The 26,046-nt window shown below is 36.5% G+C and overlaps 1 protein-coding gene across 2 annotated transcripts in view; it reads right to left on the reverse strand.

Moving 5' to 3' along the window:
* Nucleotides 1-26,046, reverse strand: part of Jarid2 (Jumonji, AT rich interactive domain 2) — a 34,651-nt gene that overhangs the window by 4,865 nt on the left and 3,740 nt on the right. Inside the window, exons 3-21 of one of the 2 annotated variants that reach the window (XM_089646096.1) lie at nt 25,836-26,017; nt 23,108-23,161; nt 22,628-22,717; nt 18,477-18,545; nt 18,248-18,355; nt 18,088-18,159; nt 17,867-17,941; nt 17,498-17,584; nt 16,013-16,111; nt 13,193-14,589; nt 12,026-13,048; nt 11,465-11,707; nt 9,739-9,937; nt 6,616-6,872; nt 4,252-4,401; nt 4,005-4,171; nt 3,552-3,846; nt 1,507-1,677; nt 1,311-1,415 (exon numbers count right to left, since the gene is read on the reverse strand). In XM_089646096.1, coding sequence (XP_089502222.1) covers nt 1,311-1,415; nt 1,507-1,677; nt 3,552-3,846; nt 4,005-4,171; nt 4,252-4,401; nt 6,616-6,872; nt 9,739-9,937; nt 11,465-11,707; nt 12,026-13,048; nt 13,193-14,589; nt 16,013-16,111; nt 17,498-17,584; nt 17,867-17,941; nt 18,088-18,159; nt 18,248-18,355; nt 18,477-18,545; nt 22,628-22,717; nt 23,108-23,161; nt 25,836-26,017 — 4,843 coding nt within the window. Of the gene's footprint in view, nt 1-1,310; nt 1,434-1,506; nt 1,678-3,551; nt 3,847-4,004; nt 4,172-4,251; nt 4,402-6,615; nt 6,873-9,738; nt 9,938-11,464; nt 11,708-12,025; nt 13,049-13,192; nt 14,590-16,012; nt 16,112-17,497; nt 17,585-17,866; nt 17,942-18,087; nt 18,160-18,247; nt 18,356-18,476; nt 18,546-22,627; nt 22,718-23,107; nt 23,162-25,835; nt 26,018-26,046 lie in introns of those variants that run through there. The other variant, XM_089646097.1, reaches the window with a different exon arrangement.

A 26,046-nucleotide genomic window follows, 5' to 3' on the forward strand; every position in this document is an offset into this window, starting at 1 on the left:
GGCTCTAAATGGAAATAGTGAATCTGAGTTTGCAAATCATCTTTTGAATAATGATCACACTTTCGATAAAAAAAATCAGGTCTTAAAATACTTCACTCAGGATATAAAGCATCGCAAATAAATAATTTTGAAATTTTAGAAATTAGAAAACATGTCAATATAAAAGCAGATATAATTAATAAACAAAAAAAATATAAATAATAATGAAAAATGCCATTACAAAGTGATAAGCTTCCAGAAGAAATCTTATTATTAAACGCTTGTTAATCGTAAGTAGTCAAATATTGTGAGCTGCATTTTTAAATATTCGCGCCATTCATTTGGTTCGTTTTTAAAGCGCCAGAGGTGCGCTCTGTCGGCCATCTATAGCTGTGCGTATCGGCCATTGAAGGAACGCGTGATTTTTTTATAAACGTCAAACATAATCACGTAACTGTGGATAATTTTCATTGTAATGTAATTAATCCAATAGATTATGAACTTTCTAAAACATATTTTCTTCGATATTATCCAAAAATTATATGAGCAGGAACGATGCTTTTGAAGAAATCTCGTATTATTATGAGGCGATCCTATTTTAGTATGAAATCGTGTCTTAATTTTCAAGTAAGCTGAATTTACCCGAAACAGACAATTTTAATTTGACCAATCAGAGGGCCTACATCGTCCAGACGCTAGGACATTAATACTATCAGATTAGGACGATGTATAACCACGTAAAAATACATTTTTCAGTTTTTTTACCGCCATGGCTGACTTTTAGATTCAGATTTCCGAAATATTATGATTTATTTTCGCAAAAATAATTTTTTTTCGAATTACACGAACAAATTTTCGTGCGTGGACAAAAATAAATTTCGAATTACGAATTAACGAATTTCGAATTAAAAAAACATTTTGTAAGAAAAAATTTTTCTGCGGAAATTTTTTTGGCAAAAATTTCGAATTACGCGTTTTTTCGAATTATCGGGGTTCGAATTAACGGGGTTCTACTGTATAATTTAATTTTAATTTATTTTCAAGATAACTGAAGTAATTCGTAAAAAAGCTATTTATTTCCACATCGTAAGTCGTAATTTTATGGCCGATTTCCACTGCAAATTCAGATTTTCAAAAGTATAAGTATAATAGTAAAACAATGACAGGAGACAGATGTTAAATAATGTCAACCATCTTAAACTATATCAAAATAGAACATATCCTTTTTTACATCCCGACTCCATATGAAGAGTTTATCCTTTTTTACATCCCGAATCCATTTGTAAAATGCCCAAATGCAACGGGCTACTAAACTTAGGAACTGGACTAACCTCGGACATGGTCAAGATCTTTCGGCAGCGGTGGCATTCTTCATTGTCCTGGTTATATTGTGCAGCCTTTCTCCTGGAGGGAGGCATGGGCGGCTTAGTGCTCCCCTAGGAAATAAATAACAACTTCATATTATATCATATTACCACATCTGCGAACAATAGATCATCTGAATTATAATACGTAAATTAAAAATACCTGTATGCCAAAAGCGGCCAGAGCTCTGCGCCCTTTGACCTCCTCATCGACCATTACTTCCAATATTCCCAGAAGAGTGTTTAGGAATGGGAGTGTAGAGCGTTCCTTCGCCAAAGCAATCACAAGACGTTCAAAAGAAAACATTGAAGGCTCCCGACTCTCATAGATGGCCTGAAAATATTATTATATAATATTATCAATTCAAATAATACTGGCAAAAAAAAATTATAGTTTAATTATATTAATTTATCCATAACAATAAATTACTACACAGATATTAAGCCAATAAACAATATACAGTAGAACCTCGTTAATTCGAAATCCAGCGGACATCAAAAATCAATTTTCGAATTAACGAATTCCCACGTAATTCGAAATTTTATGAAAAGAAAAAAAAAAAAAAATACGCCGAAAATCGATTTTCTCGGCCGCCTCTTCAAATCCGGGTGGTATTTTAGTTGTAAATTCGTATTAATACCAATTATTTCTTTATTTTCGCGGTCGATTACCGTAGCGGCCGGCCCTGTAAATTCAGATATTCGCAATAAATTCGTAAAAAATGCTATATATTTACGCGTAAATCGAGATTTTGCTGCCGATTTCGGTCGCGCCCTACCCTTTAAATTGAGATATTCGTAAAAATACGATATATTTCCGCGTAAATCGAGATTTCGCGGTAATTTTCTGTCGCGGCCGGCCCTTTATTTCAAATATCTGAATTTGAATTCGTAAAAATACGATATATTTCCGCGTAAATCGAGATTTCGCGGTATTTTTCTGTCGCGGCCAGCCCTTTATTTCAAATATCTGAATTTGAATTCGTATAAATACGATATATTTCCGCGTAAATCGAGATTTCGCGATAATTTTCTGTCGCGGCCGGCCCTTTATTTCAAATATCTGAATTTGAATTCGTAAAAATACGATATATTTCCGCGTAAAACGAGGATTCGCGGCCGTATTCCGTCGCGGCCGGCTCTTCAAATTCAGATATTCGAAATAAATTCATAAAAATGTTATATATTTACGCGTAAATCGAGATTTCGCTGCCGATTTCGGTCGCGGCCTACCCTTTAAATTGAGATATTCGTAAAAATACGATTTATTTCCGCGTAAATCGAAATTTCGCGGTAATTTTCTGTCGCGGCCGGCCCTTTATTTCAAATATCTGAATTTGAATTCGTAAAAATACGTTATATTTCCGCGTAAATCGAAAATGCGCGGCCGATTTCCGTCGCGGCCGACCCTTTAAATTCAGATATTTGATGTAAATTCGTAAAAATATGATATATTTCCGCGTAAATCGAATTTTATCGGCAGTTTTTCGTCGCAGCCGGCCTTTTAAGTTCAGATATTTGAAGTAAATTCGTAAAAATATGTCATATTTCGGCATGGATCGAAATTTTTCGGCCGATTTCCGTCGCGCCGTATTTTTTCAACGCGGATATTCGAAGTAAAGTTCGTAAAAATACGATATATTTACGCGTAAATCGAAATTACGCGGCCGAGTTTCGTCGCGGCCGACCCTTTAAATGCAGATATTTGGCGTAAACTCGTAAAACTACGACATATATCCGCATAAAATGTATTTTCTCGGCCCTTCAAACTCGGATATTCGAAATAAATTTGAAAAAAATACGACATTCCAGTGTAAATCGATTCAGATTTACAAAATAATAATACTAATTAGGACGATGTATAACCACGTAAAAATACATTTTTCGGCGTTTTACCGCCACGGCTGAATTTTAGATTCAGATTTACGAAATATTATGATTTATTTTCGCAAAAATCAAATTTTTTCGAATTACACGAACAAATTTTCGTGCGGGGACAAAAATAAATTTCGAATTACGAATTAACGAATTTCGAATTAAAAAAAATTTTGTATGAAAAAATTTTTCAGCGGAAATTTTTTTTGCGAAAATTTCGAATTACGCGTTTTTTCGAATTATCGGGGTTCGAATTAACGGGGTTCTACTGTAATAAACTAATAATTTATTTTGTACTGTTAGCCTCAATATGTATGGTTATGTAATGTTTACATTGAAATTCAGGGGCGCCTGCCGTAGCCACGGGATGGATGCAAAGTAGACATTCTCTGAGATGCTGAAGCCGGTGCAGAGGTTGGAGGTGAAGGCTCCTGGGGATACCACCACAATCTCGCCTGGCAGCTGTACGGTGCGCGTCACGGCCACGTGGTCAGATATCAGCTGCCCTGGGGGTACCATGATGGTGTCTGACAGCAGCCATACACGCTTCTTGGTCTCCACAATCTCGGGCTTCACACGGCCCAGAGCAGCTCGCATCTGCACTTGATGCGAGCTTGGCACTCCGTACCTATACAACAAACAAACTGTTTTAGAAACCTAAGGTTCTCACTGCGCCTGTTGGAAACAAATTAAAAGTGTTTAGAAGAGATTGTGAGAATAACCTGGAAGTTATTGGAAGAAGAATGAAACAAAGAGGATAATACAAGAAGGAGTAGAGTTGCTTACCAGACTTTGGGAGCTCCCTGGTGGTGGTAGTCGATCCAGGGAAGACCGTGTGGGTCTTGGCACCAGCAGCAGCAGGAGAACAACATCCCAACATGAACAGTTGGCACGGTGACTCCAATCGTGGGGCCTAGCGAGCGCAGGATATTTCCTGAATTATTTGTCAGAACCTGCAAGACATTCACTTACTATAAGACAAGCCAACTCGAACAATAGAATATTTAGACTCCATATAGCCACTCAACTTTACCTTCAAGTTCCAGGGAATCTTGGCCCACTGACTCTTTTTGTCCTTGGGGCTTGGGAAGCCATAGTTCATGCTCCCAGAGTCGATGGAGCCAGTCGACACACAGACGTGGTCCTCCCGGTTTATCACGTACTTCCAGAACATATCCGCCGCCTGTTCAATACAACAAACACACGCATTAAATTACATATTGCTCAAAGAATTAAAAAGGTAAATTTAATCATTGAAGAGAACATTAGTAACTCTCAAAGCAAAATTTTAAATAGGAAAATTAGAAAAGATAATATTGTCTTCAATGATTAAATATTACATTTTATTCATTAGGTTTTTCCTAAAATAAAATAAAAAAAAGTTAATTTTGGATATACATAGAAGATCTACATACCACAATATCATTTCGACTGTGTTTTGATAAAAACCAAGTCACATTTTTGGGAATGTTACTTTTCAATGGTTTCATATAGAATAGTCTCCAAAGTACAACATTGTATGAACTATAACAAAAACATGGAAGAAAGCGCTGCTAGCGAATATTTTTCTTAAAAAGGTTCAACCAACAAAAATATTGCCGATTGAGGACAAAACACAAAATAAGAATTTGCTAAATAAAGTTTGTAATTTTTGACAGCTGATAGTAACTGAATGTAACAAAATATTAAGGGAATATTATGGGCGAAATGGGTGATTTGATAGAAAACAGCTAAACGGCTAAAAGTACGTTTTGTATTTTTTGTGTCATTTGACTAAATCTATAGTTCATCGCATTAATACTGATTTTAGACAATATTTTTCATTTTGAATATTTAGATAATACACACATCTGTGGAATTAAAGCCTCTTTTTATCGTTATGAAATCTGTTAATAAAACAATTAAATGAATACTTCATTTGGCACCAAATTTCACGGCCTTTTGTCATTCCGAGAGAAGAGCCTACGGCGTTAAAAGGGAAAGTATATGCTCCTTGTTTGACCGCCTATGACAAATGCTATCAAAATATTTTAGAATTGCGTCAAAAAGAAGCACACCGACTCATTTGAGGTATCAATAATCAATTTTTTTTTCGGTTCTTTATTAAATAATTAATCAATTTACAGAGTATAATCATTTATGTTAACTGAAATAATTCATAAAATTAGTTTTCACTGCTTTTGATTTTTTATGTTTCTCTTCTATAGAAGCCGGTGCTTGTGTTTAATTAATAATTAATCAATGGAGGGTAATGTACTTCTGACAGCGATATTGTTGAAACACATTTTAAAAAACGATTCTATAAAGTGCATAAACCACTGTATCACCATACGGTCAAACGAACTTCCCGTCAATTAGTTTTAGTGCATTCTCTGTGCGTTCGACATACTTGTACGTGTAAGAATTATTTGTCTTTACCCAGTCACCTATGCTATAAGTGTGAAATGCTTTGAAGTTTAAAATATACATATTAGGTTCATATAGATCTTTTTTTTTAATTTCATTAATAAAAACTCATTTGTGTACGATTAATATTTAACAGTAAAACCCCGTCAATTCGAGCCCCGATAATTCTAATATCATTGTCCTGTCTGGTTATACATCATCCAAATTCGTATTGTTTTGTAAATCTTAATCGATTTAGACCCGCCTCTCCAAAAGTTTTTTAAAGCCATAAAAAGAAATAAGTTTAAAAAAATATACATTCTCGGAACTGAAAGTTTTTTTGAATTTTCTATATGGTGTAGATTGACCAGTTTCCCGCTTGTTATACGAGTTTCCGGACACTGTGTACAATGTAGATTTCTAGAAAACAAAAATTAAAAGACAATAAACAGCTGAACGACCGAATACTTTGAATTTAAGATTAAAAAATAAGAATTCCCATCACGGACTCGAATTTTAATAAAATAAAAATTTACACTACAAAGTCGATTTCAAATGCAAGGTTGATTCACCAGTTTCCCGCCTTAACCACCAGTATCCGAACTACGCGTCCCTTCCACCTCGCTGGTATATTACACCGAAATACATTGCGAAATGATAAATAACAGATCAAGGCGTTCAAATATAATGTAATTTTGTAATATTTGTAACAATGTCACACTACATATTCCACACTTTTTTACTAGTTGGTTCATTTACTTAAATATTTTCGAATGGGAATATTAAATGGCAGTGTATCTATACGCAGTTGTAACACATCTTTAATGTTACAATTTATAAGTTTGCAAATGAACAACTACCGCCAACTTGAGACAAAAAATGAAGAAGTTTTGACAGTTGAGAAATTCTGCTGGGTCTGTAACAAGCTCTTAATAATTTACAACTTGCCTGCATGCGCCCCACATTGAGAAACATTGGTCTAATGAATATATTTGATTGTTGGTGCTGGTACCTTGTCTGGATGTGGCTGTTTGTTGAAGTACATGCACTGGATGTGTTTGGCAAGCTTGGAGAAGGCACCCAGCGTAGTGGAACTGCCGCGCGTGACACACTCCTCTAGGTCCTCTGTGAGGTCTGCCTCCTCTTCCTCTTCTCCCTCACCTTCCCCTTCACCCTCTCCCTCCCCCCGCGCAGCCGCCCGCGCCCGCATGCGCTCGTAGCGACAGCTCCACATCTTGTCCACTTTGTTCAGAAGGGATTCTCTTTCCACTGAAACAAGAAATCATTTAAAGGTTACATATTATGACATCAGTTTATGGCCCTTAACCCTTAGAATTCTTAAATAACGCTTATAAATTAATTATTTCTGAAGAGAGCAGTGTGCTTTTAATACCGCACTCAGAGATAATTACTGTAAAATACAAATTGGCCGTTGCCAAAAATTTAATTAAAAATTCGAATAACAAGGTATACTGACATTTTCATCAGTTAGAGATGATAGTTGAACGTTAGATGTAATCATTGCCACAAAAAACCTCTTTTCTGTGCAAATATTAAGGTAAGAATCTAATTTTCTGTTTAAATACAATGTTCTTTGGTGATTATTTTGAAAATTGTATAAATTACAAGCCATGCCTTGAATTGTTCTTGTGTTTCTTCAAAGTTATCACAACTCCACTAGAGAAAGCTGACAATTTTTTTATAATATAAGCCGAAATTTTTTTATCTTTGTGTACTTTTCAGCCAAAATAAAATTATTTTTTTTTGATTTCAATTGTTTTTTGAAAAATTATGTTTTTGTTGATTGTGTCGTCTTACAGATAATGCGTTTGTAAATCATTATACAAATAGTACCATAAGTAAGTTCCCCAGAATAGCTTTTATATTCAGAGAATGTTTTTACTGTAAAATAATGTTTTCATGTTATAAAACAATATGTTAACCCCTCAGACAAACAGCTACAGTAGAACCCCGTTAATTCGAACTTGAAGGGCCGATCGCAGCGGTAATCGGTTGCGAAAATTCGATTTACACGGGAATAATTCGTTTTATTACGAATTTACTCCACAGATATTACCCGAATTTAAAGGGGCGGCCGAGTAACTCGATGTGTTTTTTTTTTCATATTTAAATTTAAATTTTTAAATTTTTTTGAAAGAAAGACAAACATTCCCGGGTTACGAATAACCTGACAATATTTGAAAATCTCCTACTACCACAACAGTAAGCTGAAAATGTTGCTTGTGTTGTGATGGAGGACTTAGCCAGCCGAGGAATTGAACACACTACGCCTGGGTGGGACACAATCGCGATGTCAACTCGGCCACCGACTGATCTAAAATTTTAAATTATGTCAGAATTCATTAATTCAAAATTTTATTTTTGATGTCCCGTGGATTTCAAATCAACGAGGTTCTAATGTATTATCCGTAGAGCCAATTTTGTTCACATTTCATAGAACTTTTCATTAGAAGAGCTCATATGATCTCATAGAAATCGTTATGTCTCCCTTTCCATCATGGTTAGGAATATTTTATAATTTAAAAAATTTAAAAAAAAATCATAAATAAAAAAATTTTGAAAACACATTGTAATTTTTGATTAATACAAATAAAAAAAAAAATTAAAATGGCTCACCTAACGGTTTTAGTAAGTAAAATTAGTGATAACTTAAAAATTTATAAAAACACGCATTTTATTAGACAAATGTATTACAACTGTTATGTCAACTCCCTTTTTGTTGGTTCATGTAAAAATAATTACTAGACATCGGATTATATGCACTAACAAAGTGCCGAAATATGCATGCAAATATGCACTAAAAAGGGCCGAAATATGCACTAAAAACTTTTGATTTGCCCAAAATATGCACAATGCAAAATCAAAAAACCATTTATATTTTGATATATTTTAATTAAAGACCGTACAAAAACAGCGAAATATTCTTAAAATTATGCATAGTTTTTGTGTTTTTACAACTAAGTATTTTTCCAAATTTTTGACGTTTGTCACCCAGTATTAATTTGTACGCCGAAAACGACCTCTCTACGTCAACTGACGTCATTGGACAAAATTTAAAATTTGGCGCCATTTCTGGAGATATCTGCTTAGGCAGGGTATGACCTGTGCCGTTGATGTAGGCATTAATGTTCTTCATATCTTCAAGACTAGGGTTTTTAAGCAAAATAGAGTCTAACTTTTTACGAATCTTTTCTGATATTGAATTAGGAAGGGCGTTGGCGAGTTCGATCATTGTTTCCAGTATTTCTATTGCTTTAATTAGAGGAAGGTTTTTTGTTTCCAATTTTTTTATGGTATCTGGTAACTTGTGGAAATGTGTTGAGATGAGGGCGATATTCTGTTTAATGGATGCGTCTTCAAATGCTAGCTTGCTTGAATGAATTGCAATGGCCTCAGAACTGTCAAATTGCCCAACTACTTGTTTTACGGCCTCAAAATTTTAGCATAGAATAATACTGCCTTTAGCCAAGTACCCCATCGAGTAATTATGGGTTCTGGCGGCAATGCTACATTTGGCAATTGCTCTTTATAAGACTGCACACGCGACGGAGAGGAAATCAATTTATTAACATTCCCATACTCTTGCCGTATCTCTTCTGCAAGGCGATGAAACCCGTGAGCTAAGCAGGTAATGTGTAGTAAATTTGGATAAAAAGGCTTGGCCAGCTTTCACCATGTATGGCGCAGCATCAGAAACAAACATGCAGATTTTTTCATCAGATGATACCTCCCGCTATTAAACAAAATATGCACGATTTGGGAAAAAAGGCTGAAATATGCATTAACGTCGTAATTAGAGAGTTATATGCATTTGCATATGCAAATATGCAAATGCATATAATCCGATATCTAATAATTACTAAAAAAAATTCTAGAATATTAATTTTTTTTCAAATTGCATTCGGATTCTTTAGGAGCACATTTTAATTCTCCTGTGGGAGACTTCTAGAATTGAATATAAAACGTGGTGTTTTCTCTTTCTAACACCGTTTAGATTATATGTGACAGTAAGGGAGATAGAATGATTTCTATGAGACCATATGAGCTGTTCCCAAAAGTGAACAAATTAGCCTGAAGGATTAAGGTTTCAAACACTGTATTAGGTTCAACGTACCTTCAGAGAGAGTGTAGTACGGCAATATGTATCTCCAATACACCTCCTGGAGCCTGACACCGATGCTCGGGGTGCCGACGATAAAGCCCATGTTTTCAGCAACTTTCAGCCACAATTTTTTCTCTAGCACTTGCTCTAGACCGCCCATCTCTTCTACCACTATGTATAGCTTGGGAAGGTCTACTTCTATTCCGTTCAACTGAAAAAAAAGATTAATTATAGTGTATTCATATTACATTATTTGTGTTGTCAACATATTTCACTCAAATAAAATATGGCCATGACATAGACGTCCAAATTGATATACTAGCCCATCAGGAAAGGGAAACAAACCAACTTCGCAGAATGGGGTGGCAGCGTGACCGTCTCTCTTTCTGTTATTTGTGAATAAATTAATACAGTCAACTCGCATTGTAATATCACTAATAAAATCAGCTTAACGTCACTTAACGACAAATCTCAAATCAGGTAAACAAAAGTTCGGGCTTGTTTCAAAAATTGAATATTTCGTTACACTATTTAGTTAGTGACAAATGTGTTATAATTTACCCACCTCACTTATTTTTAGCATCGCTATAGTAGTCAGTTCAGTTAAAAACGAACATTCAGATCCTGCATAGAAAAGTCTCACAGTAGACTGCGCTGCAAACCGTTGCCTACTTTAGCGAACTTTACTTTTCTGCGCAGAGTCTGGTTATTTCAATGTGCGCTCTTCGGCGATCAATATATGACTGATGTCATAGTTTATTCAAAGCATTCCTGGTGCCAAAAATATGGACACGTGGTTTGCCTTCTGCTTGTCGAAATGATACCCAGATTTCATGTTAGGGAAAGTGTATTAATTTAGATGCCTATGGGCCATGAGAAATTCATTGATCTTTCTCTAAATGTAACCATGACACTTGAGATATTGCCATGTTGATTTAGTTTTTTTTTTTTTTTTGATGTGACACCTCACAAGAGTGTCCCTGCCTGTGCAGTGCACAGACAGGGGAACTATGTCACCACCCGGTTGGGTGGCATTGTGAGGCGGAGTAAGGTAGGGGCTGTAGGAAGGGATTTGTTAATGCGGGCCTTGAAGAGGCTCGGATTATAGGAGGGAGGAAAAACAGATGCCGGTAGCTCGTTCCACATACGAGCCGACTTACACAAAAACGAGTCGTAAAAACGGCCCGTTCTCATGAAGCCAACGTCAACCGTGAACGGGTGTTCAGTTCGTGTCCGTCGAGTTTCGCGCATGTGCACCGGTGCATCAGGAATCAATGCTGCTAGCTCCTTGAAGCAGGCTCCATTGAAATACCTGTAGAACAGACACAGCATGCCTACATTGCGTCTATGCATCAGAGAAGGCAATCGGTCTGTTAACAACGGATTGTCAATCAGACGGATCGCTCTCCTTTGCACAGACTCAAGCAGGTTTATCAAGTATTTTGGGGCACCAGCCCAAAGGTGGCTCCCAAATTCAATAGTTGGGCGGACTTGAGACTTGTACAGGGTCAGCAGCTGGTCACTGTTGAAGAATCTCCTAGCCCTGTACAAGACGCCCAACTTTTTGGAGGCCTGATTTACTCGGGCTTCTATGGATCCCCGATACTTGAGCTGGTCTGATATAGTAACTCCAAGCATTTCAATGACTTATCCAGTTTAATGACGAAATGTGTACAAGGTTTAAATCATTTTATCAAAAAGAAATTGACTTAGTTGGGTAAATAAATAAATATTTAACCTTTGGAATGGACTCGAGGGAGCCTCCTTGGTTCTGGAGATTCTTCCTGATGGCGCACATACTGCGGGAGCATGGGCCCCAACGGTTCATCATCCGGTGGACGTATTGGTAGTTGGGGGTGAACCTCATGTCTTCCGAGAAATTACACTCGTTGCTTGCCCCCTTCGAGGTGGGAGGAATAATACGACACAGCCCAAATTTGTTGGCGCTCTCAGCTATGCCCTCAATGTACTTCAAGGGGTTCTGAACAAAATAAAACAATTTGGGCATTAACAATAGATAAGTTGTCCACAGATATCATTACAGTTAAACCTTCTGATAGAACAGATGAACTACAAACAGCTCTAAAGTCAAAATTTTGAATGGCGGAAATGGTCAAACCTCTGAAAACAAAGATCATTGGTCGCAGATATTATTGTAATAATAATTAGAAAGTATTATCGTGACATTTTCAGCTAATTGAGATAAATGCTTTCATAAAAGAAGTTAAGAAGAGTTGGAGTGGCAAACGCACCCTACATCTATTGAAAGAATGAATAATTTATATTATGTATATTTTACCTTGAATTGCTTTTGAGTGGGCCGGAAGATAGGAGCCTCGTTAGGTGACAAAGGTCTGGCTTGTGTTGTGGACTTGTTGGGACCGGTGCTGCAGGCCTTGTGGACCTCATCAGACTTATTGTCACTGCCCTCGGCCTTCCTCTTGCTCATCAACTGCTTGCTGCAGTGAGCTTCGGGCTCGGCCTTGACTTCCTCCTTGGTGTCCGCCAGCTTGGATGTCTGGATGTCCCGCTCTGTGTCAGCATTTGTCACCAACTTGGCTCTCATGATGGTCCTTTGCTGAGAGCCATCGTGAGAGTCCATCTTCACTTCCACTCCTTGTATGACATGCTCGCTTCCGGTTAGTGGAATATAAAACAGATGGCGAGGACCATCCGGAATTTCTTTTTTAAGTTCTTGAATTTTTTTTTTTCGTTTGTAGGATTTTTGCGATTCACACTCACTATTGAATTCATAAACCCTCGCATCCAAGACTTCTGAATGATGGAAATCCATAGGACAACTGGCATTCTTTGAATCATCTATCCACTTCTCAATGTATGAAATATTCTTGGTGAATTTCTTTTTGACAAGACCCTCCATCTGTTTGGCCTCCGCTGAGCTGCCGCTCCCGCGCTCTACTGCCTCTTTGGGCAGCAGACCGGGAATAGTTCTGTGCAAGCTTTCCAGAGCCACTTTAGATTTTGAGGCCTGAAGCAACGATCTACTCGTGAGAAGAGTAGGTATTGAAAGTCTCTTCCTCTGACTGTTAGGAATTTTTTTTTTTGTTTTTTTTTTAGCTAGCGGCTCCTCATCTGAATCTGTGTAATCTGTTTCTGAGCTGCAACTAGTTTTACTGTTCACAGTCTCGTTTAAAAAAAACCTTTTTTGTTGAGGCTTCTCCAGTTCCTTTTTTGCAAATGATGGAAAACGGAGAGGGGAAGACATTTTACCCTTATTCACCTTTGACAGTGGTTCATCATCGGAAGACATGTTTCTATGTTGATTAGGATCATTTATCATGACAAATCTATTTCTTGTACTCTGAAACAGAAATTGATAGTTGTTATTGTTAGTATATCTATTACAGGGGCAGGTAATACAGAAAACCCTCACTTTATTAAAAGTAGGTACAAAGTTTTCTTTGCAAGAATTCAAAAGCTCATTTACAATGTTTAGTAAACTAACCTGGCGAGGTTGTAAAACTTGTGTCTGGGCTTCATTTGAAGTAATATTCAGGGCTCGAGTCGTAGAATTTCGAGTTGGAGCACGAGTCGCAGCTTCATTCGAAGTAAAATTCAGGGCTCGAGTCATAGAATATCGAGTTGGAGCACGAGTCGCAGCTGATATTGGAGCGCGTGTCGCAGCCGATATTGGGGCATGTGTCGCAGCTGATATTGGGGTATGTGTCGCAGCTAATATTGGGGCACGTGTCGCAGCTAATATTGGGGCACGTGTCGCAGCTGATATTGGGGCACGGGACGCAGCTGATGTTGGGGCACGTGTCGTAGCTGTTATACGAGTCCCATTGGAAGCCGGTGCATGGGTTGCAGCAGAAGTTGGAGCATGATTTGCAGAAGGTGACATAGCAGTAGTTGAGGCAGGAATCTCAGCTGGAGTCGGAGCAGGAGTAACAGAAGAAGTGGAGGTGCGAGTTAGGATACGAGTTGTCACAGAATTCTGGGTACGAATTGGGATAGGGGCTGTTGTAACAGTCGGCGAATGAGCAGCAACTGAAGTAGGGGCATGTGTCAGTGCAGATGTAGGGACACGAGTCGCAGCAAAAGTAACTGGACGCAATGTGGCAGTAGCGGGGGCGACACTCACGCCAGAAACAGGGGCACAATTCATAATAGGGCCGCTAGTTGCAGCTGATGTAGGGGCATGAGTTGGAGAAACAACAGTGACTACAGTCAAACTAGAAGTTACATTAGTAGTGGTGCTACAAATTGCAACAGAATTCGAAGCACAAGTAGATGTTGTGCCACAAGTCAGAGCAGATGTGGTTCTAATAATCACATCAGAAGTTGTGTCACAAATCACAGCCGAAATAATTCCATTAGTAAGAGAAGGAGTGGTAGCTGAAGTCGGAGCTCGAGTCAGTGCTCGAGTTACAACAGAGGTCAGAGCACGAGTCGGGGCTGGAAGCAATGGTTCATGAGCCAGTGCAGGTGTATGTAACTCTGCTTTAGGAGATTCTGCGAAATAGGTAATAGGTGTTGGGGCAAGAACTACCGAACATATCTTTGCAGCAGTGGATGCAGGAGTTTTTGCAGATGTTGTTGAAGTAGTTGTCGACGTTTGAACAATTGTAGCTGCAGATGATGTTGCAGAATTCTCCATATTTGCCATCGTGGATGTAGAATTCCCTGAAACGGGGGAAATCAACCCAAGATTCTCAGATGAAGACTGAGTGTTGGACGGTGAACTTAACGAAAGGGTCCCGCCTGGTGTTGAAGCCGGTGTGTTGGTTGATGTGGAACTGGGCGCAGAAAGCATTACACGGTTTGGAGCACGGCTAGGAGTCACTGATGCTTGTTTTCGCACCCCGTACGGTATGAAGTAAGGGGGCAATCTTGCAGCACCTGTTTGAGGTTAAAAAAGAATATGAGTTTGACCATTGATATTACAGTTCTATAATAATAATATCTCTTTGAAGAAGATAATACTAATAAATCTAAACGAAACAGAACAAAACACAGAAAAATAAAAAGATAACTGTCACAACTAAGAATCGAACCCAGGATCTCCTGTCTAACCGGGACAGGCATCTTAACCAAATTGACCATTGGGACCTATTTATTAAATATCATATTTGTCGATCTCATATTTCAAATTCAGAATAAAAAATAACATCTTATTAATTAACTAATTTTTCCCATATTTTTTGGCATCTACCTTTTTTAATATAAATAAAGTTTCTAATGAAATTGGTTTGTAACCTAGATAGTGTCTCGGATAAACATATCCGATTTTTATTTATATGGGATACCTTGACAGTAAGACAAGCGATCCTGGGTTCGATTCCTAGTTGTGACCGTTATCTGTTTATTTTTCTGTGTCTTGTTCTGTTTCAGGTTTCATTTTGATTTATTAGTATTATCTTCTTCTTCAATCATTACATTAATGGGAATAACCTTCAAAATAAGTTAAAAAGAAAAAGTTGTTCCTGAATAATAATGTTTGTTTTTTTCAGCTGAACAGAGCGGAGTGCATTACTTTTTCTGCCATATAAAAGCATACATCTAAATAAATTAACTACCTAACTAACCATCACGCCGTTTCTCAGCAGGGGTAAGCAGAGAGGACGGACCGCCAAACAACTCGGTCTTGAAACACACTCCTTGCCTCATTCACATTCATACATACTCTTGACTCAAATATCTGATTCATTTGATCGTGCCATGTCTTCCTCGGTCGTCCCCGACGTGCGTCATATATTCTCCTTACACTCCTTTTTTCGCTCATTTGCTCTACATGTCCAAATTATCTAATTAGGATTATCCTTACATCAGCCTGGTTTTATGTATGGTTTTATCACGTATACATGGTTTTATCACACATACGCCTCAGGGATCTCATTTCTACAGCATTCAGTCTACTTTCATCCTTCCTTTGCCAGTTCCATGCCTCACTGCCATACATCAGGGTAGGTACCAGCACTCCATTTTGGACTGTTAGTTTCGCTTCTTTTTACACACCTTTAGATTGGAAATAAATTTAAAGATATTAACCTTTTGAACGCGTTAATTTGCTCCGTTTTATCTATACCCGTACGCGGTACATATTTTCAAATACCTATGCACGCAATTAAATGTCAAATTATAGCATTCTGGCATGATTTATTGGACTATAGACAGAATAGATTATTTTCCACAATATGAAAACAAATCCTCGTGTGTCAACACTCTTAGATGTTTATAAAAATAAAAACATAAAATTTCGCGCCTTTATAATGAAGGCAGAACTAAATACAGGTAGAGCGTTTCAAGACATCTTCACACTTACTTGGCATAAGAGTCCTGCGTGTGCGCGTCCCGTGTACTGGTGGCATGGGCGCGGTGGAGGACACTCTCCTCTTGACCTTATCATTCCTGATGACGGAGCCTGAAAAAGACAATACATTCATATTGTCTTCAGTACGCAACATGTTAATACATGAGGGGGACCCAAATGTAACCTCAAGTAGGAAATGCAGTGAAATATATTATGGCTTCAAAAATATGTATTCGTGTAGATCAAGAAATACTGATTCTGAATACAGTGGAACCTCTCATAACGAACAACTTCTATAACAAGTAATTTGCATTAGAGATGAAAAAACAGATTCTGAAAAAAATGCTCCCTTAACGAGCGACATTTCCCATCTTCACCGTCACTCACTTGTGAGCTGAGACTTCGGCGCCAGTATCTGATTAGCATTCATTCCGCTACCACATTAGTGTCGCATGTGTTCAAACATTTTTCCAAACTTGTGTTCAGGCGTTTGTAATTTTTATTGTGCAAAATGTAAAAACCCTGGCAAAATTGTTCCTCAAGAAAATACTAAAAGAAGAGACCCATAAGAGAATAAAAGTAACTGTAGAAATAAAACGTAAAATCATTGAAAAGCGATAACGAAGTGTGAGCGTGGCTGATTTGAACATTCAATCGGTCTACAACGATTTGCACTATCCTCAAGAATAAAAAGAAGGATAAAATTAAGAAGATGGATGCAAAACCACTCCGTTACTCCAGCCCATGGACCAGCAGGTTATTTCTAACTTTAAGAAACTCTCTAATAAGACACTCTTTGAGCGTTGTTTTGAGGTACTGAAGGGACAAGTCTCGCTCTCAGAGAGTTTGTTTCACATCGTTACTTGCCTCAAAATGATTGACAAGGCGTGGGAAGGGGTTACCAAGGGGACCCTCACTTCTGCTCGGAAGAATCTTTGGCTAAAGAGCGTTGTCGAATGTCATTTTGAGGGGTTTGAAACAGTACCTGTGGAGTCTACAGTCAACGAGATTGTGTCTTTGGCCAATATTATTTTTTTTATTATCAATATAAAGTTTTTTACAGGTGTTTTTCGATGTCTGTCTCAGACAGACGTATTGGAATCAAAAATTAGTGTTTACATATTATTTGATACATATGATGATTTGATACTATGGGACTGGAGCTGGATAACAACCATATTGTGATAAGCTTGTGGAAGAGCACAGTCAAGAGCTGACCACCGAAGAGCTTATGGAGGAGATCTCGTCGACTTTTCCTTTTAGGCTTCTAACATTGAGATACAGAAGCATATTGTACATATAATATGCATATTAATAAACATATTGAATTTAATTAAATTGTAGAGGAATGAAAATGAGGTTTGGTTTTTATGTCTCCAACTGTTTGTAGAGAGTTACGTCACCTACCCCCTTGTGTTGATTTGATGGATTGTTGGTATTTTGATTATTAAAAGGTTATTGAGGTTAGGTTGTTGAGCAGGACAGGGTGGTACTCACTTGTTCCCTGCGCTGGATGTGCAAATTTCTTGGGTGATTTTCGTTTTGACAGGGTAGTGATATCAGATGCTAGAGGTTTGACAGCACCTGCAGCAAAATACAAAATCATTAAATATTGCACTAAACATGGCAAATGTTGCAATGAATTCAGAATCGGTGATTGGAAACAGACAAATATCCTTATAATTAAATCTAATAGAAAACACTTTTTAACCTTCCAAATTAAGTTGTGAATTATTCACCAACGATAATAATATTACATGTAATGAAATCTGTTTGCCATGTGTGGTACACATTAATAATATGGTTAAATGTTTGTTTTGAGCCTTATAAAAGTCTGATGGTACAGGAGTTTCCGGTAAAACTCACCACGTTTCCTTGTTTGCATAGTTGTTGTTGGGGACGATTTTTTGGTCTTTGGGCTTACTTCCTGTTCGCTTTTTCCTGTAATTTTACATAAACTTTTTAGTGGTTAAGTTAATTGCATAAGTGTTAAAAAGAATGCCCAGTTTGCACTGAGGCACACGGCTCTGAACAATCTAAACTAAGATATAGAATGTAAATGTAGAAAATAATATGAATATACTCACTTAATGAGCGCCTTGAATCAGAAGAGCACCTTGAATCAGAAGAGCGCAGACTGTGTTTCCTGTTGGCCTCGCCTAAACAAAAAATATGGAAAAATAATTACAAACATAATAAAAAAATAAGTAAATATTGAATACTACAATTTATTTGGTAAGGACTTACTTTTCCGGCGAATCAAAGATCTTCGAGTGGAGGGACCGGCTGCCGGTGGAGGCTTGTGGGGGTCAGAAGCTGCTCGCGGGGCGGCTTCGCTGGCTTTCGGGACCACACCTGTAATCAATACATACATTTAGTGGTCAGTCACCATTTCAATCCTTGTGGTGCAAAATCCAAGTGTAATCATGGTCAAAACAATTAACTGAGAGTTTATAAGTTGACCATATTTTCTTACCTAAATCTGGATTTCTCCTAATCGCACGCCTCTTTACAGGTGATGGAGGATCTGGAGACATTACGGCTCCTGTAAATGAACAGTTCTTTACAGCATCTTTGTGATGAAACATGATTTAAATGAAAAGCAAGACTTTATTTATGTACACTAGAACCCCGTTAATTCGAACCCCGATAATTCGAAAAAACGCGTAATTCGAAATTTTCGCCAAAAAAATATTCACAGAAAAATTTTTTTCACATAAAATGGTTTTTTAATTCGAAATTCGTTAATTCGTAATTCGAAATTTATTTTTGTCCGCACACGAAAATTTGTTTGTGTAATTTGAAAAACTTTGCGAAAAAAATCATAAAATTTCGAAATCTGAATCTAAAAGACAGCCATAATGGTAAAATGCCGAAAAGTGTATTTTTACGTGGTTATACATCGCCGTAATTAGTATTATTATTTTGTAAATCGGAATCGATTTACACTGGAATGTCGTATTTTTTCCAATTTATTCCGAATATCGGAGTTTGAAGGGCCGAAAAAAATTCGTTTTATGAATTAAATATGCCGTAGTTTTATGAATTTACACCAAATATCTGAATTCAAAGGGTCGACTGCAACGGAATTCAAATGCTAAATTTCAATTTACGCGGAAAAACGACATATTTTTACGAATATACTTCAAATATCTGAATTTAAAAGGCCGGCTGCAACAAAAATCTACCGAGAAAATTCGATTTACGCGGCAATATATTGTATTTTTACGAATTTATTATACATATCTGAATTTAAAGGGTCGGCCGCGACAGAAATCGGCTGCGAAATTTAGATTTACACGTAAATATATTGCATTTTTACGAGTTTTTTTCAAAGATCCGGTGCGACGGAAATCAGTTATGAAATTTCAATTTACGCGGAAATATATCGTATTTTTACTAAATTTACTTAGAATATCTGAGTTAAAAGATCCGGCGCTACTAAATATGACGTATTTTTAAAAATTTACTAAATTATCTGAATTTAAAGGGTCGGCCGCGACGGAAATCGGCTGCGAAATTTGGATTTACGCATAAATATATCGTATTTTCCGAATATCCGAGTTTAAAGGACCGGCCGCGACGTTAATCGGCTGTGAAAATTTGATTTATGCACAAATGTGTTGTATTTTTATGAATTTGCTGAGATAACTGAACTTAAAGGGCCGATCGCGACGGAAATCGACTGCAAAAATTCGATTTAAACGGAAATAATTGGTATTTATACGAGTTTCCTCCAAAGATACCACCCGAATTTGAAGGTGCGGCTGAGGAACTCGATTTTGGCCGTTTTTTTTTGTTCATTAAATTTCGAATTACGTGGGAATTCGTTAATTCGAAATTGGATTTTTGATGTCTGCTGGATTTCGAATTAACGAGGTTCTACTGTATATGATTACACCAACTGGTTTCAGTGCAACCGTTCTTTCATCAGGGAGAAAGCGGTTTTCACAAAGTTACTTCAATCAATTTATCTAATGAATATACATCTACAATAAGAATCTCAGTGTGGTTATTTGGCTCCACTTATATCTGGGAATCTCCTGTGCAGCTGAAATCAACCTGAACACTGTATCCGAATAACAGCTGAGAACCATTATTCCATTCACAAATTACATATTTTATCAGTTAAGAAACTTGAATTCAAGTTGGGGGAACTAGTACAATTCCCGTAAAAGGATTATAATATGCATAAACATTTTAAGGGATCGCTTGCCACAATGTGCCAAATTTATAGAACATAAAAATATGGGATAGACGGTAAATTCATTGGCTTTAAACCGCAGTAAGCAGTGTTCATGTATTCATATATATATATAAACAGACAAATATCCTTATAATTCAATTTAACAGAAGACAATTTAACGAAGAAATTCAATCAATTAACCACTTAATGCAAGGGTTTTTAGATAAAAAGTATTATTTTTTTAAATCATTTTTTTTTAAATGTCTTATTCAAAGTTTATACATTTTTCAATTAAAATATATCAATTTAAGCATATGTCATTTTTTTAAATAAGAAAAATTAATAATTCAATTTAGTGTGATAGATTTTAAAGCATGGTGTTAAAAATAGACCCACATTACAATCAGGACAATAGTATAGGGTATCATAAGTAGTAATATAATAAGGGTATATAATATATGTAATAAGGGTAATATCAGGGTAATAGTAGTAAACGAAATAAGTGGCTCAAACACACGACCGATCTCAACTGCAGGCAAATTCAAATTACAGTAGAACCTCGTTAATTCGAAATCCAGCGGACATCAAAAATCAAATTTCGAATTAACGAATTCCCACGTAATTCGAAATTTTATGAAAAAAAAAAAAAAAAAATAGGCCGAAAATCGATTTTCTCGGCCGCCTCTTCAAATCCGGGTGGTATTTTAGTTGTAAATTCGTATTAATACCAATTATTTCTTTATTTTCGCGGTCGATTACCGTAGCGGCCGGCCCTGTAAATTCAGATATTCGCAATAAATTCGTAAAAATGCTATATATTTACGCGTAAATCGAGATTTCGCTGCCGATTTCGGTCGCGGCCTATCCTTTAAATTGAGATATTCATAAAAATACGATATATTTCCGCGTAAATCGAGATTTCGCGGTATTTTTCTGTCGCGGCCGGCCCTTTATTTCAAATATCTGAATTTGAATTCGTAAAAATACGATATATTTCCGCGTAAAACGAGGATTCGCGGCCGTATTCTGTCGCGGCCGGCTCTTCAAATTCAGATATTCGAAAAAAAATCATAAAAATGCTATATATTTACGCGTAAATCGAGATTTCGCTGCCGATTTCGGTCGCGGCCTACCCTTTAAATTGAGATATTCGTAAAAATACGATATATTTCCGCGTAAATCGAGATTTCGCGGTAATTTTCTGTCGCGGCCGGCCCTTTATTTCAAATATCTGAATTTGAATTCGTAAAAATACGATATATTTCCGCGTAAAACGAGAATTCGCGGCCGTATTCCGTCGCGGCCGGCTCTTCAAATTCAGATATTCAAAATAAATTCGTAAAAATATGATATATTTCCGCGTAAATCGAATTTTGTCGGCAGTTTTTCGTCGCGGCCGGCCTTTTATGTTCAGATATTTGAAGTAAATTCGTAAAAATATGTCATATTTCGGCATGGATCGAAATTTTTCGGCCGATTTCCGTCGCGCCGTATTTTTAAAACGCGGATATTCAAAGTAAAGTTAGTAAAAATACGATATATTTACGCGTAAATCGAAATTACGCGGCCGAGTTTCGTCGCGGCCGACCCTTTAAATGCAGATATTTGGCGTAAACTCGTAAAACTACGACATATATCCGCGTAAAATGTATTTTCTCGGCCCTTTAAACTCGGATATTTGAAATAAAATTGAAAAAATACAACATTCCAGTGTAAATCGATTCAGATTTACAAAATAATAATACTAATTAGGAGGATGTATAACCACGTAAAAATACATTTTTCGGCGTTTTACCGCCACGGCTGACTTTTAGATTCAGATTTATGAAATATTATGATTTATTTTCGCAAAAATCAGATTTTTTCGAATTACACGAACAAATTTTCGTGTGCGGACAAAAATAAATTTCGAATTACGAATTAACGAATTTCGAATTAAAAAAAATTTTGTATGAAAAAATTTTTCAGCGGAAATTTTTTTTGCGAAAATTTCGAATTACGCGTTTTTTCGAATTATCGGGGTTCGAATTAACGGGGTTCTACTGTACATAAAATACATCGCTAATTTTCACGAAAATGTGAAAACAATATAGTAAAAACGAAATAAGCAGCTTAAAAACACGACCAATCTCAACTGCAGGCAAATTCAAACTGAGTAAAATACATCGCTAACTTTCACGAGCGTTACTCGTGTTAGCTAGAAATAGAACGCTGCAAGTCGAAACCGGCGAGCGTCACTCGGGCTAGCCGAATTTGGAACGCATTTAGCGCGCAAGCGTGACTCGTTTAAAAGCATGAAGTGGTTAAATAATATGGTAAGTATATATTATATACACAAACCCATGGCTCCAGTGGATATTATGTAGTTATATGAAAAAAAAATATTTATATATTTTCTTATTAAAAATTGAGGGATAAGAATAAATGGTTTAGGGTCTTACCACGCTTCCTTGTTTGTATTCCACTGGAGCTGGTGCTGGTACTAGTGCTTGCTGGTGCAGCCGGGGGCGGCACTACGTGTTTTCTCCGATCTGTAAATTTACAATTCTAAGGACGGGTTGTTTCGGAGAATTTGAACAATTCATAAAATTTCAACATTCGTTTTCGGGTTCTGTGAAAAACCTATTTAAGTTCTGTTATCATATCATTGTGGGCTAGTTGCTTGACAGAACTGAAATAATAACAGAACTTGAAAAAATCTTTCACAGAACTTGAAAATTAACTTTGAAATTTTAAGAATTGTTAAAATTCTCCGAAACAACCTGTCCTAAGATAAATATATAAATAAAAACGACTCAAATTAGTGTGTTAACTAATTCCACATTTCAGATTTATCAAAGGCTGATCAGAATTATATAATCCTCCGCTATGCCATAAATATTAAGAAAGCAGGTAATAATTACATATTTTAACAAACTTACATAGTATATTATAATCATTAAAGCGGTCAAAGTCTTTCAGGTTGTGTGCCTCATCTGAAAAATAAAACAAAGAGAGTGTGAATAAGAATGTTATATTCAATTTAATTAACATACTTCAAGGATCAGATAATCAAACAGTGATGTCAACTAAGCATTTCTAAGCAGCGAATTCATAAAAATACCACACGTTTGGCCTTTGTACGCATTTAGAGCAGTCTACAAACAGTGGAAATCTACGGCAACTATTGTCACCATCAATTTCTCACATTTCGCTGATTGATTTCATTAGATATACAGTAGAACCTCGTTAATTCGAAATCCAACGGACATCAAAAATCAAATTTCGAATTAACAATTTTCCACGTAATTCGAAATTCCCACGTAACTCGGCCGCCCCATCAAATACGTGTAGTATCTTCGTAGTAAATTCGTATTAATACGAATTATTCCCGTTTAAATCGAATTTTTGCAGCTGATTTCCGCCGCGATCGGCCCATCAAGTTCAGTTATTCTAAGCAAATTCATAAAAATACCACACATTTCCGCGTAAATCAAATTTTCGCGGCCAATTAGCGTCGCGGCCAGCCCTGTAAACTCAGATATTCGTACAAATACGATATATTTATGCGTAACCGAAACCGGTCTACTCTTCGCATTGAGATATTCATAAAAATACGATATATTCACGTGTAAATCGAAATTTCGAGGGCGATTTCTGTCGCGGCAGACCATTTAAATTCATATATTTGTAATAAATTCATAAAAATACGATATATTTATGGGTAAATCGAAATTTTGCAGCCGATTTCGGTCGCGGCTGACCCTTTTAATTCATATACTTATAATAAATTCGTAAAAATATGATATATTTCAGCATAAATCGAATTTTCTCGGCAGATTTTCATCGCGGCCGGCCTTTTAAATTCAGATATTTGAAGTATATTCGTAAAAATATGTCGTATTTCCGCGTAAATTGAAATTTAGCGTTCGAATTCCGTCGCAGCCGACCCTTTAAATTCAGGTATTTGGTGTAAATTCTTAAAACTATGACATATTTCCACGTAAAACGAATTTTCTCGGCCCTTCAAACTCGGATATTCGAAATAAATTGGAAAAAATACGACATTCCAGTGTAAATCGATTGCGATTTACGAAATAATAATACTAATTAGGGCGATGTATAACCACGTAAAAATACACTTTTCGGCGTTTTACCGTCATGGCTGTCTTTTAAATTCAGATTTACGAAATTTTATGATTTACTTTCTCAAAAAGTTTTTCGAATTACATGAACAAATTTTCGTGTGCGGACTTAAATAAATTTCGAATTCCAAATTAACAAATTTCCAATTAAAAAACGATTTTGAATGAAAAAAAATTTCTGTGGATATTTTTTTGTCGAAAATTTCGAATTCAAATTTCGCATTTTTTCGAATTATCAGGGTTCTACTGTATTTTATTTTATTGAGAATTTACAGGGTTGGGCTAGTTACATAAAAAATGATCCTTCGTAATCGACTTGAGTTGCTCAATGCTCAAGATATTTTAAAAATATAGCAAAAGGATGGACAAACAATTTTTAACTGTTTAAGGCCTTTCGAGTATTTTTGTGTCTTTAGTAGACGGAACATCTAGAGCAGTAAGAGTATTTTGTATACTTTACAGCACAAACTCATTAGTGGAAACACCACACTTAGTATTTTCATTTAAAAGTTTACGGTTTATTTTCATTTAGTTTTTTACTTCCAAATAATTGTAATTCACATATTCTAAAAAGTCATCGAACTGCCATTGCTTGCATGTTGGCAAAAGATTTGTCAAAGTATGTGAATTTTTTATCAATTATTTGTATATGAAACGAAAAAATACATGAAGTCATAATAATATTTATAATATGAGTCGTGTAATTTCTATACCCGCTTTATCAACTTTCATATAGAGGCTTTTGAAAGTCAACTGAGCCGACATGGCGGGTTTAGAAACACACGCGTAGATCATTTTGACACACGAGCGTGGCGTCAGAGCGGCGGCCATATTGTATTTTGGCAAAATAACTGCTTGTGATTGGTTGAATCCGATATAGTGCGTTTTGATAGTAACTTTCTGTATGATATAGCTGATTTGGTTTCTCACTCGCAGTTTTAACATGGTTTTTGGTCGTGATAAGGAGGGTTTTGCAACTCAATTTTAGGCTCCTCTTGTTGTTCGCAAAAATGTGAACAAGATGTCATACTCAGATCATTTTGTCAAAAAATCGGATATAGAAATTATAGGATTCATATGTTTGTGTAATTATATGTTTTTAGTTTTTTTTAAAATGATATTTTTATTGTTTACAAGAAAAAACAAACAATTAGTAAGACACAAATCAATGTTAAAAAAATTCTCATTTTTCAAATAAAAAAATAAAAAATTTTAATTGCATGCGTTCATTTATAATATAAAATCTGAAAAAGTCTTTCGTCTGCTTTCAAACACAGAATTTAATTTTATGGTACATTCAAAATCAGCTCAGCTGTTGGTAAATTGATTAATTTTCAGGAATATTTCTAAATGAATTATTAATCTAACAAACAAACTTGATGACAAAATCTTAAAATTACCCAGAGGTTAAAGCAGTGCTCAGCAACTGGAGTGTGCAATATGTGCCACCGTGATGAGAAGAATATTTGATTCACTCAAGTAGGTACGACCCAATCTTTGTATGTAGAAAGTAATCTGTAATCACCTTTATAACACAAGAAAGTGAGCACGTCTTCAGTGGGCCGTCTGTTATTGCAGGCTTTGTCTCTGTTGGCGGTGGTGGGCGGAGAGGGGGCGGCTGCGGGAGGGGGCGGCGGAGCGCAGGGGACCGGCGCTACAGGCAGCGCTGTGCCGCTGGCGAACTTGCGCTGCGCCTGCACCCGCAACCTGAAACAAACAAACAAACCCCACATCAC

Source organism: Hesperophylax consimilis, chromosome 23 (assembly GCF_061612785.1).
Source record: "Hesperophylax consimilis isolate HC1 chromosome 23, BYU_Hcon_1.0, whole genome shotgun sequence".
In the NCBI taxonomy this organism is placed as follows: Eukaryota; Metazoa; Arthropoda; class Insecta; order Trichoptera; family Limnephilidae; genus Hesperophylax; species Hesperophylax consimilis.